General features: G+C 36.6%; 1 protein-coding gene across 2 annotated transcripts; it reads left to right on the top strand.

Annotated features, from left to right (window-relative positions):
• Nucleotides 1-1,788: 1,788 nt before the first annotated feature.
• On the top strand, nt 1,789-17,162 carry LOC117338663 (T-cell activation inhibitor, mitochondrial-like). 2 transcript variants are annotated; one of them, XM_033900032.1, is made up of 9 exons: nt 1,789-1,892; nt 3,736-3,868; nt 5,062-5,176; nt 5,612-5,831; nt 11,153-11,376; nt 12,135-12,226; nt 12,536-12,771; nt 13,886-14,017; nt 14,498-17,162. In XM_033900032.1, exons 1-9 carry the CDS (start codon nt 1,834-1,836, stop codon nt 14,736-14,738), a joined length of 1,452 nt encoding a protein of 483 aa, XP_033755923.1. In that variant the 5' UTR covers nt 1,789-1,833; the 3' UTR covers nt 14,739-17,162. The 2 variants fall into 2 exon arrangements, with proteins under 2 accessions (XP_033755923.1, XP_033755924.1); XM_033900033.1 differs by having other exon boundaries at nt 5,645-5,831.
• The last annotated feature ends 1 nt before the right edge of the window (nt 17,163 follows it).

Below are 17,163 nucleotides of genomic sequence, written 5' to 3' on the forward strand. Positions count from 1 at the left end.
GACAGACAATGACCAAAACGGAAGTTGACGTAACAAACATAAGGGATAGTAAGCCTACGATGTACGCCACACGAAACAATCCTGAAAGATGTCCGATACAAACTTACAAAGTGTTTTGTGACAAACAACCGGAATTTTATTTCAAGTCCCAACCACCCCTTCTATCTAGCCCCAGTCACAAACCAAACCAAACCCAGAGACACCCAACGATGGTTTTTGAGAGGTCCTGTGGGGAAGAATAAACTTTCATATTTACTAAAATCCATGGCTTCCATTGCACATCTCGAGGTGGAAAACAAACGGCTGACGAACACAAGTGTGCGAAAACAATTGTGCCAGAAATTACTGGAGACGGGAGTTCCAGACACACAAGCTGTTGACATAACTGGACATAAAAACCCTCAAACATTAAATAATTACCGTCTGTTCAACAACGTCCAAAAGCAAAAAAATGTCGGCAATTCTTGCGAGTGAAAAAAACCTGTCAGTGTGTACGATGCACATGTGTCGCGTAAAAACTCATCTCCCACGCGGTCGGCAACTTGTTGGCCCTCCTAGGCAAAAATATTTAATTATGACATCCTTCCCGCGCCATAGTTTTTGCGTGGAAATCTTTTTCCAAAACGTCGAAATATCGATCATGTAATAAGATCGTTTCCACTTTTTATATCAAAATCGACACGTATGATTCTGTTTGTTTGTGTTCTGATATTTTATTTATTGTACGATGTCACATTCAGTTGCACATTTCTGTCTGACCTTTGATATTGTAGGCCGTCAGGAATAGAGTAAATTATATTTGACACTAATAACACATGATAATTTAGGTAAGTACATTGTTGGTTCAATGTCAATTTACGATAATGTTAAATGTATTCATTTCATATATCGATTATTAAATGTACTTTTGTTGAATACCTAAAAAATGTTGATGTTGTCGTTTTCATCGTCGACATCGAACAAATGAGATGTCGGGGGGGGGGGGGGGGGGGGGGGGGGGGCATTATTTCCTCTAGCATCTCTAGTTGATTTTCCTTCCCGTCTCGCGATTTTTTTATACAAATGTATCTATATTCGTCGTTGAGTAAAATTAAGGTGTGCCATTTTACTTTTTGTGTTTTCGCGCCAAAACCTCTTTCTGCACATGCTGTGCATTATTTTATCTCTCAGTATGACAGGGATTCCATGTCACATAATTATATAGAGAGTAGGGCACCATAGTGACATGGAAATCCTTGCAGTATGACAGGGATTCCATGTCACATAATTATATAGAGAGTAGGACACCATAGTGACATGGAAATCCTTGCAGTATGACAGGGATTCCATGTCACATAAGTATATAGAGAGTAGGACACCATAGTGACATGGAAATCCTTGCAGTATGACAGGGATTCCATGTCACATAAGTATATAGAGAGTGTGATCCCATAGTGACATGGAATTTATTTTGTGCCAAGACTTCATCTATGAAAGTTTCGTTTGAAGCATTTGATATTGAATCTTTAATAAGCTAATTACTATTTCTTTTTTAAATAAGAATTTTAATATTATCTATTATGATTTAAGTGATAATTTCGAGTAATGCTGACATAAAACTATTTATCAACATTCAGTTAATGAATTATTCTATATACTAATCACACCACCAGGTCTTTGAACTTTTTATTAAAGTCGATATTTAGTTCTGTTGACGATAGTTATGGTGGCCGAGTAAAACGTCGGGTTTTATTATTACCTGTTTTCGTTCTCTGTCGACTTTGTTAGTCCTTGACTCTATTTAGTACTACGTAAACATGTCTGCTTCCTGAGCAGGGAGGTTAGGTACAAGTGATGCATAAACTTTACTGGAGCTGTTTTAGAGCCGCAGGAAGTTTGAAAACAATCAACAGGTAACGCAATTTACGAAAAAATACCATCTTATTCCTACAATGAAATGTCATGACAGTTTTTTTCCTGCATTCGACGTCTGCTCTGCTGTTTAAGGTGACACTGACCGACAAGGTTTATCAATGTTTACTGTATCTTACTCGTTTATCGTGTGCATATAATTTGACAAACATTCACGGGAACGTTATCTTACTACTGAAACAGTATAGTTCGCTAATATTCAGTAATCACACATTCATAGAAAAAAACTCCCTCATTCCACCGAACCGTTTCTCTCGAAATTCCCACTCTAATCCATATCAAATTCAATCACGTTGAACACATATTAGACAATTCTCATTCTTTCCCAGAACAATCACCGACTGGAATGCATTATCACCACAAATTGTTTCCTTGTTTTTTTTTAGATTCTTTTAAATCGGCTTTTTTTGTAAACCAAATTATCTTATTCATATTAAACCAGCGTTTTTAGCTCTCTTCTTTACCAGTTACCTTAAGCTTCAATTTGTTGAAGTTGGGCAATATACATAGAGAGTACATGGTCAGTGTCTTAAAATATAAGCTGTATTTTGGCGAGGGTAAAGAAAGACAAAAGTGGCGAGCCTTGGCGAGCCACTTTTGTCTTTCTGTCCCGAGCCAAAAATACAGCTTATATTTTAAGACACTGACCATGTATTCTATTTATCCTGCAACAGTCATAAAAATAATCATCAAAAATAATCATTTTTAAGTGAAACGGTGTCAAAAATGACAGAAATATGTTCACCTTTCAAACGTAGTTTCACTTTGAAGTAGGTCAGTCGAACTGACGCGCGTGCTAGGATTCCAAAATACAGCTGTTTTCCGTCACTGCCGTATACAGCAAAAATATATACGGTGGGTGTATTCCGACAATGCGGTGGCAGTTGCAGGATAAATGACTGTATCCTGTGCTGTGAAAAAGGTAACCCCCCCCCCCCCCCCCCCAAGTATACTGTGCTGTGAAAAAGGTACACCCCCCCCCCCCCCCCAAGTCGGATTAGACACAAGTTGTTATCAAAGGTTTAGTGCCTTCCCTATGTAGACATCAATAACACATGTAAAGTCATGTTTTGTTTTAGTCATTCGTAGTTCCTCAAATATTATCTTCACTACAACCGTCTCCAACATACTGGTCAAGCCAAATACTTGCATGCAGACTACATCACAATATTAATCCAACAAGACCTGAAATGGAATTCCCAGTTCATCACTAACTTATTTATCTTTTACAGCTAACATATCTTTATACTTCATTCGGACAAAATCATGAAATTAATTTTAAAATAATTTAAAATAACAAGTTTATTGTGACACTGATCATTAGGCAAAAACTAATGTTCAAGAGACGTCGACCATTCTGCAGACAAAGTTGTGGCCATTTGTTCAGCCAGTGTCATCGGTCAATGGAATGTGATTCCAGAAAGTGTGATTTTAACACCGATCATTAGTGTCAATAGTTTCACGGAGAGACTGAGTCAACACTGGTGAGACCATCCCCATAAGTTCATAAGGGGTCTGCTTCTGGTAGATTCTGGAAGAAATAGGAAAAACAAACAACAACAACAAAAAATATCTTATACAATAAGGACAGATTATGCATTTGAACACTTATTCACTTTAAATTTGTGGATTTGACCATGGACGACATTGAAACTTAATTCATTAAGTTAGCAAAGTGTGCAACCAGATATATATACATTATGTGTGTTGCAATATTAATATTGAACAACCTAAGATGTATCGCCACAGGTCTGCATCAACAGGCCTTTAATGATTCCACCTCTGATAAAATAATAACCTCATTTTAATGATGTGTGTTTGCAGGGACGTCTTGAAGATAGCTGAGAGTGTGACAACAGTTAATCGCAGCCTCAGTATCAACGAGACAGCTACAGCATTACGTCCGTTCTATTTTGTGGTTCATCCAGACCTGTTTGGCCAGCATCCAAAGGAACGGGTAATGATCAATGTACATTCGTATTTGACTTGTTGAAAATTAAAAAATCAGGATAACATGGCAGAAATTACAGATTTGTCAAGATTTTGTCAGCAGTTTTAGAAATTGTCATCACAGCAGGAAATTAGTCTACATTAACACATGATGCAATAAAAAAGCAAAAAAAAAAAAAAATAGTAATAATAAAAATGAGGTTTGGTCCAAGTTTCCTTGACACCTGCATCCGGTAGACATGATATATATATAAGAATTTCTAGAGTTTTGCGTCGGGCCATTAAAGGCACATGAGAATGTTGATGTGATGTGAACAAAATTTAAATTGCAATTTTATCTCAAATTATTGATAAATATTTGCACAGAGACAACTGAAAAGGTATAAGGAGCTTGGATACAAGTTCTGAGACAGCTAGTTATATATAAAGGAATCGAACTAGATAAAAATAAATTGATTTGCTGCATAATTTAATATTGTACAGTAATTAAAGGTTCTGATCATGATCTATAGAATGAAGTTTTAAAATGTAATTCCTCCAGTACTTTTCAGCAATAAAATATGGATCTTTCTCAATTTGAGCTTTAAATTTCCTTTGGTCCCTTGTATGTGCATGTCAATTTTGAGACTGATAAGGAATTTTAAACAAACAATGGCTGACATGCAGCCGTCTTAGATTTTATCAGCTAAAATCTGTTATCACCATTTTCCTGAAAAAGTTCTTATACATGTCTGTCTTAGATTTTATAAATTGGTTCTCGTTATTATCAAATATTTTTAAGAGGAAGAGAGGAAAGAAGGGAAAAGTAGAGAAAAGGTCACTTTCATGGACCAGATAAAGATCATCCAATTGTGGATGCAAAGTCCCTTGTAATTTAATTAAAAAAATAATTCAAAAACAACTTTGAAGTATGAACAAAATCAGAATATGTCATAACTGAAATTTTGTTTTGAGAAATTGATGTGTAAAAGGAACAAATTTGTGTTTCTTCAATACATTCTTTGTCGCTTTCACAAAGGTGGAACTTGTAACCTAAGATGTAATTCCAAACCAAAGGTCTTGATCAAATTCCTTTCAGAGTGCTGGATAGAAGAAATACATGTCTTTACTTGTTCTGTCACAAATTATTGTTGCATTTTGATTTCATAGGGGGTGGGGGGGTTTACTGGTTCTTTTACAAAGAATGTTGTGTATTTCCAGGAAGTTAACGAAGAGTCATTGAAGAGACTACATGAGTATTTGACATCGTTACAGAAAACAGGAAAGGCTACACCAACAGAACTGGTTTTCTTTGTACGACCACAACGGAATGAAGGTAATCTTTATAGAATGACTTTGTTTGATAGGCATTCCATCTGTGTTGAGATTGTTGAAGGCATGAAATGTTTGTTAGTCCATTTCTCACAAAGGTTAAGACATTTTGTACAATTAATTGTTAAACATGTATTGATTATGATGCTGATATTAATTTTTGACGCAAATTATTTTGGTATCATACATCAGTTCAATGCAGTATGCAGTAACATTTGATTATTCTTCTTTTTTTTTCAAATACATTGAAAAAATTTATTTCGAAATTTCAGTCATTGGTTAATTGAGCTATTAGAACCAAGATTTTGCTGTGTTTAACATATTGAAGGCAGTTGATAAAGAAATATTTCTAAAATATATTTATGTCAAATATTACATAATTTATATGAAGGAGTATGGTAACTATCATAGCATTTTGCTTGTGTTGATGGATTTTCAGATTTAAGTAGCGTAAAAGTTCATCTACATTCAGAGAGTCTAAGAACAACAGTCACATCCGTTCTTTCTTCTGTTCATCTTCCTTTGGACTTTGTTCACAATATTCCAAAAAAGCGCTACAAACCTGTAGAAATTCGCTGGGACCCAAGCTACTACCATGCCACAGGAAAGAAAAATCCTTACAAGGAATACTACAGGAGGAAAAAAGACTGGACTTTGCTGTGAGTTTTAGAGATACATGATGTCAGAGTTACAAGTTTTACTAGTTATATATATATATGGCTCAGGTTTGGTAATAAATGTAATATTCAAACCACATTCAATCTGCTAAACAGTTTCCGTTGAAGTCGAAAAGCACTTTTCTTGTCTACTGTAATTGGCAAATCAAACTTGAGTTGACTAATTGACATGGAAGTCTTGATAGCTAGTATTATGCCACCCAACTGAGACCGTGATGGCCAAATTGTTAAGGTGTCCCGACACTTTATCACTAGCCCTCCACCTCTGGGTTGCAAGTTCGAAACTCATGCGGGACAGTTGCCTGGTAATGACTGTAGGCCGGTGGTTTTTCTCTGGGTACCCTGGCTTTCATCCACCTCCAAAACCTGGCACATCCTTAAATGACCCTTGCTGTTAATAGGACGTTAAACAAAATAAAACCAAACCAAAAAATAACAAAGCCACCCAACTTTACACACATATAAAAGCCTGCTTAGAACAACTGGCTCACAGCTGATCAAGAGGGAATAATATAAGACTCTTTCATATGTGTATATGTAGGATAGGGATATTCCACCCGAGGGGTCACAAAATGTGGTGAAACCCGAGGCTTGCCGAGGGTTTTACCACATTTTGTGATCCCGAGGGTGGAATATCCCTATCCTACATACACACATAATGAAAGAGTCTTTTTCTCTCATATCATTACCGAATTTCTGGCGAAAGTGTCCCTCAGCCATCCATTTTCTTCAATTTCTTAATTTCTTTATTTGACGTTTTTACTAAATATACTTGTGATATTCTGAAAGATCATACCCTATTTTGCCAAACTATGTTTGAACACAAATTTCATTCATTTTGTGGTTAAGTGATGAACGAATGAATTAATCGCCGATAAAAATTACCGTAACTTGACCGACTTTTACGTGGCCGTGATCAAATTGTCAACATCCGAGAAAAAGAAGTTCTATCAACAATACTGAAAGCCAACGCTGAAATGAGTTTTCCAACTTCACATATAATTTGATTTGCACCTCGACATATTTAATCATTTCACAGAACACACTGTACTTTTAAATGTCAAGTCAAATTTTTTTTTATAAAATACTACGTCACTGCATGACGTCACGACTGTCATTGGAATTCCATTCATAGTTCAAGGATATTGAGAGTGATGTCGATCTCGATCGCCATGACGCGGCGATGTTTCGTGGCTGGTAATTTTAAATTCACTGTGATTTTGGCAACTTCGTGTGCGAACCAGCGAACAGTGACTCTATACGAGTATTCGATCTTTTCTGTGACATAGGATTATATGTGTTTAACCGGTTGTCTTGATGGAATGACGAAGGTAGGTCAGTCGATAGGCTAACGATGATCATATTGAAAGGCTAGGATGGCAGTTAGTTTCATGGTTACTCTACACAAATATAGACTCTGAGTTACAATTAAAATAAATATTTTTATATGAACATCGAGGGGTGTCATTTTTACCGAATGTTCGTTCATTTAAGAGCCAATTCCCAACTTCCAAATACACAGGTTACTGAGTAGGCCTAACAGTTACTGACAGTACAGTACAGTAGAGTAAACAAATTCCAGGGCCCCCTGCTGACGCAAACGGAATCATTTCATAGGTTGTGACGTTTGACATTTTTAGGTCACCTGAGACGAAGTCTCAAGTGACCTATTCTAATCGCCTTTTGTCCGTCGTCGTCCGTCGTCCGTCGTGCGTCGTCCGTCGTGCGTCCGTAAACTTTTTACATTTTCGACTTCTTCTCCAAAACCACTTAACAAAATTCAATGAAATTTGGCAGAAAGTTTCTATGGCTGAAGGTCAACCAAAATTGTGAATTATATGGTCCCCACCCCCCAGGGGCCTGAGGGGTGGGGCCAAAAAGGGTCAAATTGACTAAAACTTCAAAAATCTTCTTCTCTACTCTCAGATATGGTGGAGTCAAACACTCTTTATAGATGAAAGGGTCTTGTGGTGCTTTACCAAAATTGTGAATTGCATGACCCTGGGGTCTCACGTTTGCCCCTGGGGAGGGGGTAAACTTTACTATAGTTTATATAGGGAAATCACATTTTTGACTATTATTTGTTGGATTTCTATTGGAATTCATTCTAACTTGTATCAAATTATCAGCATGGGATGACACTTTGATGGTATGTACATGTTGGCCCTAATTGACCCCCAGGGGCTGGTGGGCGGGGCCAAAAAGGGTCAAATTGACTAAAATTTCAAAAATCTTCTTCTCTAATCTCAGATATGGTAGAATCAAATACTCTTCATAGATAGAAGGGTCTTAAGGTGCTTTACCAAAATTGTGAATTTCATGACCCTGGGGTCTCACGTTTGCCCCTGGGGAGGGGGTAAACTTTACTATAGTTTATATAGGGAAATCACATTTTTGACTATTATTTGTTGGATTTCTATTGGAATTCATTCTAACTTGTATCAAATTATCAGCATGGGATGACACTTTGATGGTATGTACATGTTGGCCCTAATTGACCCCCAGGGGCTGGTGGGCGGGGCCAAAAAGGGTCAAATTGACTAAAATTTCAAAAATCTTCTTCTCTAATCTCAGATATGGTAGAATCAAATACTCTTCATAGATAGAAGGGTCTTAAGGTGCTTTACCAAAATTGTGAATTTCATGACCCTGGGGTCTCACGTTTGCCCCTGGGGAGGGGGTAAACTTTACTATAGTTTATATAGGGAAATCACATTTTTGACTATTATTTGTTGGATTTCTATTGGAATTCATTCTAACTTGTATCAAATTATCAGCATGGGATGACAGTTTGATGTTATGTACATATTGGCCCTAATTGACCCCCAGGGGCTGGTGGGCGGGGCCAAAAAGGGTCAAATTGACTAAAATTTCAAAAATCTTCTCCTCTAATCTCAGATATGGTAGAATCAAATACTCTTCATAGATAGAAGGGTCTTAAGGTGCTTTACCAAAATTGTGAATTTCATGACCCTGGGGTCTCACGTTTGCCCCTGGGGAGGGGGTAAACTTTACTATAGTTTATATAGGGAAATCACATTTTTGACTATTATTTGTTGGATTTCTATTGGAATTCATTCTAACTTGTATCAAATTATCAGCATGGGATGACAGTTTGATGTTATGTACATATTGGCCCTAATTGACCCCCAGGGGCTGGTGGGCGGGGCCAAAAAGGGTCAAATTGACTAAAATTCCAAATATCTTCTTCTCTACTCTCAGATATGGTAGAATCAAATACTCTTCATAGATGGAAGGGTCTTAAGGTGCTTTACCAAAATTGTGAATTTCATGAACCTGGGGTCTCAGGTTTGCCCCTGGGGAGGGGGTAAACTTTACTATAGTTTATATAGGGAAATCACATTTTTGACTATTATTTGTTGGATTTCTATTGGAATTCATTCTAACTTGGTTCAAATTATCAGCATGGGATGACAGTTTGATGGTATGTACATATTGGCCCTAATTGACCCCCAGGGGCTGGTGGGCGGGGCCAAAAAGGGTCAAATTGACTAAAATTCCAAATATCTTCTTCTCTACTCTCAGATATGGTAGAATCAAATACTCTTCATAGATGGAAGGGTCTTAAGGTGCTTTACCAAAATTGTGAATTTCATGAACCTGGGGTCTCAGGTTTGCCCCTGGGGAGGGGGTAAACTTTACTATAGTTTATATAGGGAAATCACATTTTTGACTATTATTTGTTGGATTTCTATTGGAATTCATTCTAACTTGGTTCAAATTATCAGCATGGGATGACAGTTTGATGGTATGTACATGTTGGCCCTGGTTGACCCCCAGGGGCTGGTGGGCGGGGCCAAAAAGGGTCAAATTGACTAAAATTTCAAAAATCTTCTTCTCTACTCTCAGATACGGTAGAATCAAATACTCTTCATAGATGGAAGGGTCTTAAGGTGCTTTACCAAAATTGTGAATTTCATGACCCTGGGGTCTCACGTTTGCCCCTGGGGAGGGGGTAAACTTTACTATAGTTTATATAGGGAAATCACATTTTTGACTATTATTTGTTAGATTTGTATTGGAATTCATTCTAACTTGGTTCAAATTATCAGCATGGGATTACAGTTTGATGTTATGTACATATTGGCCCTGGTTGACACCAAGGGGCTGGTGGGCGGGGCCAAAAAGGGTCAAATTGACTGAAATTTCAAAAATCTTCTTCTCTACTCTCAGATATGTTAGAATCAAATACTCTTCATAGATGGAAGGCTCTTTAGGTGCTTTACCAAAATTGTGAATTTCATGACCCTGGGGTCTCACGTTTGCCCCTGGGGAGGGGGTAAACTTTACTATAGTTTATATAGGGAAATCACATTTTTGACTATTATTTGTTGGATTTCTATTGGAATTCATTCTAACTTGGTTCAAATTATCAGCATGGGATTACAGTTTAATGTTATGTACATGTTGGCCCTGGTTGACCCCCAGGGGCTGGTGGGCGGGGCCAAAAAGGGTCAAATTGACTGAAATTTCAAAAATCTTCTTATCTACTATATGTTAGAATCAAATACTCTTCATAGACTGACCCCATTAGGACTGATGGGTGGGGCCAAAAAGGGTCAATTTAGTTGGCCGAAATATTTCAAATCTCAGGTGACCGTTAAGGCCCTTTGGGCCTCTTGTCTTTTTTATAGTTTTTTTTTATGTATGGCTTTTATTTTACTTCCTGTCATTGCCAGGTGATTGTGTGTGTTTACATGTTTTTAATGACAAATGACAATTCTGTCGGGTAGGTAACTGTTACAACAGGCCTGTAGGCGTAGTCTAACTGTTTGTTACAGTAACGGAGTTATATGTTCGCTCAGATGAAATGTCTAATCGTTTAACCGTGTAGCCCTATTGATTTACTGCTGATATGATATATATTTATCTAAGAATGTATGTATTTTTATAGTTAAGTCCAACGTTTCAAAACCGACACCGACGAAAAGGACTGTCGGATGTGAACACAAGCAGACGACGTTGTGAGAGTTGTCCCCCTTGAACGCGGATTAATCCGCGCGCGTGAAATGCTATGTAAGATAGATTTATCTTACATAGCTATCTTTCATGGGCAAACTCTATCCAACATGGCGAGATATGAGAGAAAATCATACATCTATGTTCAAATAAGTCTGACCAAAAGATGAGAGAGAGAGAAACCATACATCTATGTTCAAATAAGTCTGACCAAAAGATGAGAGAAAAAAAACTGTCTCCAGCTTAACCTAGCTCTTACATGTATGTAACAAAACTAATTTTAATGTTAGTTCATGTAGGTTTTACTTACTTTTGTGGTACAGGGATTGGTTGCAGAAGAACACCAACAAAGCTGTTGCTAAGCGACAGCTGTGCCAGCAAATTCAACAGGAAATTGCTGTTATGGAGCAGGAAGTCATCTCTCAGATTGGACTGAAGAAACTCGTCTGGAAGAATGATTGGGGTTTTATCCACTGCTTGGCTTCTCTTAAATCTTTTCAACGACTGTTCCACGAACATCCAGGCATAACTTGCCATGCTCTCAAAGGTCAGTATGATGTTAATGAGTGAATGATACTTCAATGCTTAATATAATTAATTTCTAAGACTGTATTTCAAATTTAAAACACGTTTTATGTACAATTTTACTTATTCAATAAGGGGTTATTTTGATCAAGTCAATATGCAACACAATGGCCGTATTGTGACGTCATGCTTTTCATGCCATTTATTTATTTTTCATAGAGGTATGAAAAGAAAAACACAACCAATTAGAAAGCTGCATTCTGCATACAAATAATTGAAAATTGATTATACATTTGTATTGGACAAAAGAAGCAATAGGTTCACATATGTTAAAAGACTTGTCTGTCGAAAATATTAGTCTCCCCCTCAACAGATTACTAGCTGAGATAAAAGTTTTGGTGACTGCACACATGAAGTAGCGATAAATTAAATTTTGACGAGAAATGAACAAAATACATGTAATTGTGTAACATTTCAGTATAATATGTTATGAATTAAAACTTGGTCAATGCACAACTTGGGACTGAAGGAAACCTTCATATGAAATATGAGAAATATCCATCGGGAACTTTCTGAGAAATAGCGATAACAAACTTCAAATGTTAAAATTCAAAATGGCCATATCTTGTTTTCTGATCAGTATCAAAATAGAATATGCACAACTTGGGACCAAGGGAAACCTACATACTAGGTATGAAATCTGATAATTATCCATCAAGAACCTTCTGAAAAATATCGGAGTGTTGATGTACGTAAAGAATAAAGTGTTTTTTCTTCTAGATAAAACACTGGTGTTTAGTAAGCAGACAGGAGTCACTGCACAAGGAGATATTGTGTTGAGTATGGAGGCTGTCCCTACTGATTGGCTGAAGGTTCGTACCAAGTGTGCGAATACTACCTTATACAAGTTAATGAATTAGAACATTTTCAGCAAAATTGCCAATAAAATTATTTATGGATTTGCATATTAAGAAAAATATTATGACAACAAATTATCATAATTATTAAAACAGAAAGAAAACGACAACAAGTTTTGATAAATTTTCAGTATTGCCTTGTAATCAAAATGCAGTAATTTCGTTCAGTTGGTGGTTCTGATTGGGTTAGAGTACATGTACATGTTTGTGTACTTTTTTACAGATAACATAGATGTTAAACTTGTTCCTGTATACTCTTAACAGATGTTGTCCCTTGTTGATGCCTACAAGCCGATGGTCAACAGATTACCCTACATGGAAAGTAAGCTATCAGGTCTGCTTGCGAACATCCGTGTCATCCGTCAAGATACGCTTATTATGGCTGAGGAGTATGAACTTCTACTGAACCAAATTCTTAACATCCTACGCCGAAGTCAGGCAGATGTTGACTATTACTTGCATGATGGAGATCTCTCCCATTTACAGCTGATAGTGGAAGGGTAAGGTAGTTATACCCCTGCAACGAAGTTAGGGGGGGTATACTGGAATCAGGTTGTCCGTCCGTCTGTCAGTCTTTCTGTAGACACATTTTGTCCGGACAACTCCTCCTAAACCGATGGGCCGATTTCAATGAAACTTCACACAAATATAAAGGACCATGTGAAGATGTGCATGCCACTTTCTTTTTCTCAAAATAATGGTTGCTATGGCAACTGGTCACTATCAACATGTTTTCCGATAAGAACCATAACTTTAAGTTTGTTCGGACAACTCCTCCTAAACCAATGGGCCGATTTCAATGAAACTTCACACAAATATAAAGGACCATGTGAAGATGTGCATGCCACTTTCTTTTTCTCAAAATAATGGTTGCTATGGCAACTGGTCACTATCAACATGTTTTCCGATAAGAACCATAACTTTAAGTTTGTCTGGACAACTCCTCCTAAACCGAACGACCGATTCCAATGAAACTTCACACAAATATTAATGATCAAGTGAAGATGTGCATCTCACTTTATTTTTCTCAAAATTATGGTTGCTATGGTAACTGGTCACTGTAAACAGGGTTTTAATGTCCAGACAACTCTCCCAAAACCTGTGGACTGATGTCAACAAATTTCAGAAATATTGGAATGCACAGGTTATCTTAGTTAGCCTCTAATTAACGGTTCCAATTCACCATTGACTCGTGCAGATTGCGGGGGTATTAGTCAGCCATCCCGGCGACAGTTCTAGTTGAGATTGGATACATTGATATTATTTCTTCACTTCTGAACAATATTATCAAAATATTTTTCATACATTTCTGTGGTCTTCATTTCACAGTACATGTAATATATTTTAGTTTCTACACAACCTTCTCATAATACCTCCTCCAGCGTGTTTTATTTTATTTTATTTTTTTGCAGAATTTCCTACTTTGTCATACAATTGTGGATTTTCATATCTGATTCACAAATTATTGATAACTTTTAAATCTGATTCACAAATTATTGATTACTTTTAACCCTTAAATTATCTAATATTTTAATTGATAATAGGCCACAAAGGTAGACTAGGTGTAAATTTCTGTTCCCAGTGAGTATTTCAATGTTTCTGACTTGTTTGTAGAGGTGAGGCCCCACTGACATTGTCCAGCAGTGGTCAATTTATTGTACCAGCTACAGTACCAGGGTCCATGATTGTGAAGTTTATCGCTGACAACAAAGAAATGGCCTTTACAGTGCTCCAAGATGTGGAATTGTGAGTATAAAGTTTGGATATATATAGAGTTTGTGTAAAAATTAATTATATATATACTCAAAATATGGAAAGGTATTTTTGGAAAGAGGGTTCCAAATGTTTTGTTGCAGTGTTTGCATTTAGAAGCTTATAACATTTGGACATAAATTACAAATTTACCTCCAAGTTGAAATTTTTTATAGTTATTAAATATTTCAAGCATCTACCTGGTAGTAAGTCTTACAAAAGAGGAAGGCTTAAAATATGTATTTAAACTAATATGTTTGTCAGAATGAAGTCTAAAGATGTAATTTTCAAAATGATCAATTAAAATATAATGTTTATAAGTTCAATGAATTAGTATTCAAACCATTTCTGTAGCTTTTGAAAGCACTATGATATTAGAAGCTGTACAAAAGAAACTCATTTAATCTTTACACAATACCATTTACAAGCTTGCATCAGAAGAAACAATTTTTGTTTTGTTTTGTTTGCCTGAAGGTTGTTGAAAATGGAGAATGTTGTACAAGAGCAATGCAAGGATCGCCTTGAATTGACTTCAATTAGCCGAGACGAGAGTGTTACTCCAAAACAGATGATCTCATGCTGTGAGAGACTTTTAGAAGATGCAGTTTACTTGTCGGCAATGTCCGGGGGCAGTGTTCGTGTTTCAAATTACTATGCAGTTATGAAGGACGGAGGTGTTTCAATACCGTGGAACTGGAAAAGTGATATATCATAGTATTTATTACTTTTAACAAATTTATAGGATGAACATTATTCAAACAGTGACTAGGATTATTTGACTCGCCCCCTTTAATTAAATAATTTTTCCATCATCTGAACTGTTTCAGTTAATTTTCACTGAACCTTATATTTGATTTTTCATGATCCTTAAAATTTTAATTCTTCTATTCTCTGAAGTACTGTGATTACCTACTCCCCGAGTCAGAGATGGAATCACCCATTAGTAGTCCACATGATATACCCTGGAGTACTGTGATTACCTACTCCCCGAGTCAGAGATGGAATCACCCATGAGTAGTCCACATGATATACCCTGGAGTACTGTGATTACCTACTCCCCGAGTCAGAGATGGAATCACCCATGAGTAGTCCACATGATATACCCTGGAGTACTGTGATTACCTACTCCCCGTGTCAGAGATGGAATCACCCATGAGTAGTCCACATGATATATCCTGGAGTATTGTGATTACCTATTCCCGTGTCAGAGATGGAATCACCCATGAGTAGTCAACATGATATACCCTGGAGTACTGTGATTACCTATTCCCGTGTCAGAGATGGAATCACCCATGAGTTACCACATGATATACCCAGGAGTACTGTGATTACCTATTCCCGTGTCAGAGATGGAATCACCCATTAGTAGTCCACATGATAATTATACCCTGGAGTACTGTGATTACCTATTCCCTTGTCAGAGATGGAATCACCCATTAGTAGTCCACATGATATACCCTGGAGTACTGTGATTACCTATTCCCGTGTCAGAGATGGAATCACCCATTAGTAGTCCACATGATATACCCTGGAGTACTGTGATTACCTACTCCCCGTGTCAGAGATGGAATCACCCATGAGTAGTCCACATGATATACCCTGGAGTACTGTGATTACCTAAACCCCTGTCAGAGATGACCATTAGTACATAGTCAGCATGATATACCCTGGTAGATTAAAGTAGAATACAGAATTTAAAATTTCTGAAAGTTTACATGGCAATGCGCTGTGTATATGTAACCCTGGTAAATACTAGCCGCAATATACTGCTCGGCTAGAGAGATCTTCTCTTTAGCTCAATTGGTTGAGCGTAAGACTTATAGTAAGCCAGAGGTCCCGGGTTCGATCCCTAGCGGGGGCAGTGATTTAAATTTAATTAATCATGCGCTCTGTTAGTACAGTTATAGAATCTGATGTGAACAGTGCTAAATGAGGAAACAGCGCCAAACTGATATTATATTGATTGAATAGGGCACATATGATTAATCACAGGGACTTGAGTTCCAAAGCCACAGTCTACATAGAATACATAATCTAATAACTGTACATTGGAGTTGGGAACTCATGCCAAGTCCCTGTGCATGTGATTATATTTATTTCATTATTTTTTTTTTTGTGATATTTATATAATTGGGTATTGAATGAATTAAACATTCTTGTTTATAGATATTTTAATTTGAACTTTTTATGATTCTTTTTTTTTCATATGCATACATGTATAGGGCTTTCAAAAACCTTCATTCTACAGTTAATTAGGCGATAAAACTAAGCTCGATATGGAATATTACTCGTCTAAAGACGGTTTTTTTTTAAACATGATTTTTTTTGTGTATTTAGGTATATGTCAATATAAATTGTATATAGAGCATTAAGTGTACATTGTACAGCTGCCTTAAGTAAGTACAGATCATCAACTGCATTCAATTCTACTATGAGGATCTTTTCTGTGTCAACAGAAAATCTAAAACAATTGAATGAAAAGGGATGTAGCTACACCTGTTCAATTAGACAATTGAATTAGAGAACTTATAGAGACTGTTAAGTAAGATGATGGCCGTTTTATAGTTGTTTGGATGTTTTGTTTTGTTATTGTTTTATTCCTCTTTGTTTTGTTTTATTCCTCAAAGTGTTTTGCTGTGTGATACTGTTGGTAGAGAATTTTTTATACTGTAATTAGAGGATATTCTTCAATTACCTGTAGATGGGATATCTTTAGAATTAACCCACAGAAATTCATAGCAAAAATATTAACAGAATATTTGTTTTATGATTAATGAAACCATTTCATGTATTTCACTTGTGGGGTGAGTATTTTTTTTGTATTTTACCACTTGTGTACTTGTCTGACAAGAAAGTTTTGTCTGTTTGTCTGTCCACCCCACCTGTTTTATCTAAGGTGCATAGAAATCTGATATGAGGCTTTGTGCATGTTACAAATCACAGAGTTATGGCCCTTTGAACGTACCAGTGCCAGTAAGTGAAATGTAGTGCTTTTATCAAGAAAGCATTAATATGCATATTATGTAATTCACAAATGATATTATGCTGATCGAGGTATTATTCCTAAAACATCATTTTCCAGAATGAAGATAAAATTATATTTTGTGAATATTGATTGAATAAACAAAACAAACCAGAAG

This window comes from Pecten maximus, chromosome 11 (assembly GCF_902652985.1).
Source record: "Pecten maximus chromosome 11, xPecMax1.1, whole genome shotgun sequence".
Lineage (NCBI taxonomy): Eukaryota > Metazoa > Mollusca > Bivalvia > Pectinida > Pectinidae > Pecten > Pecten maximus.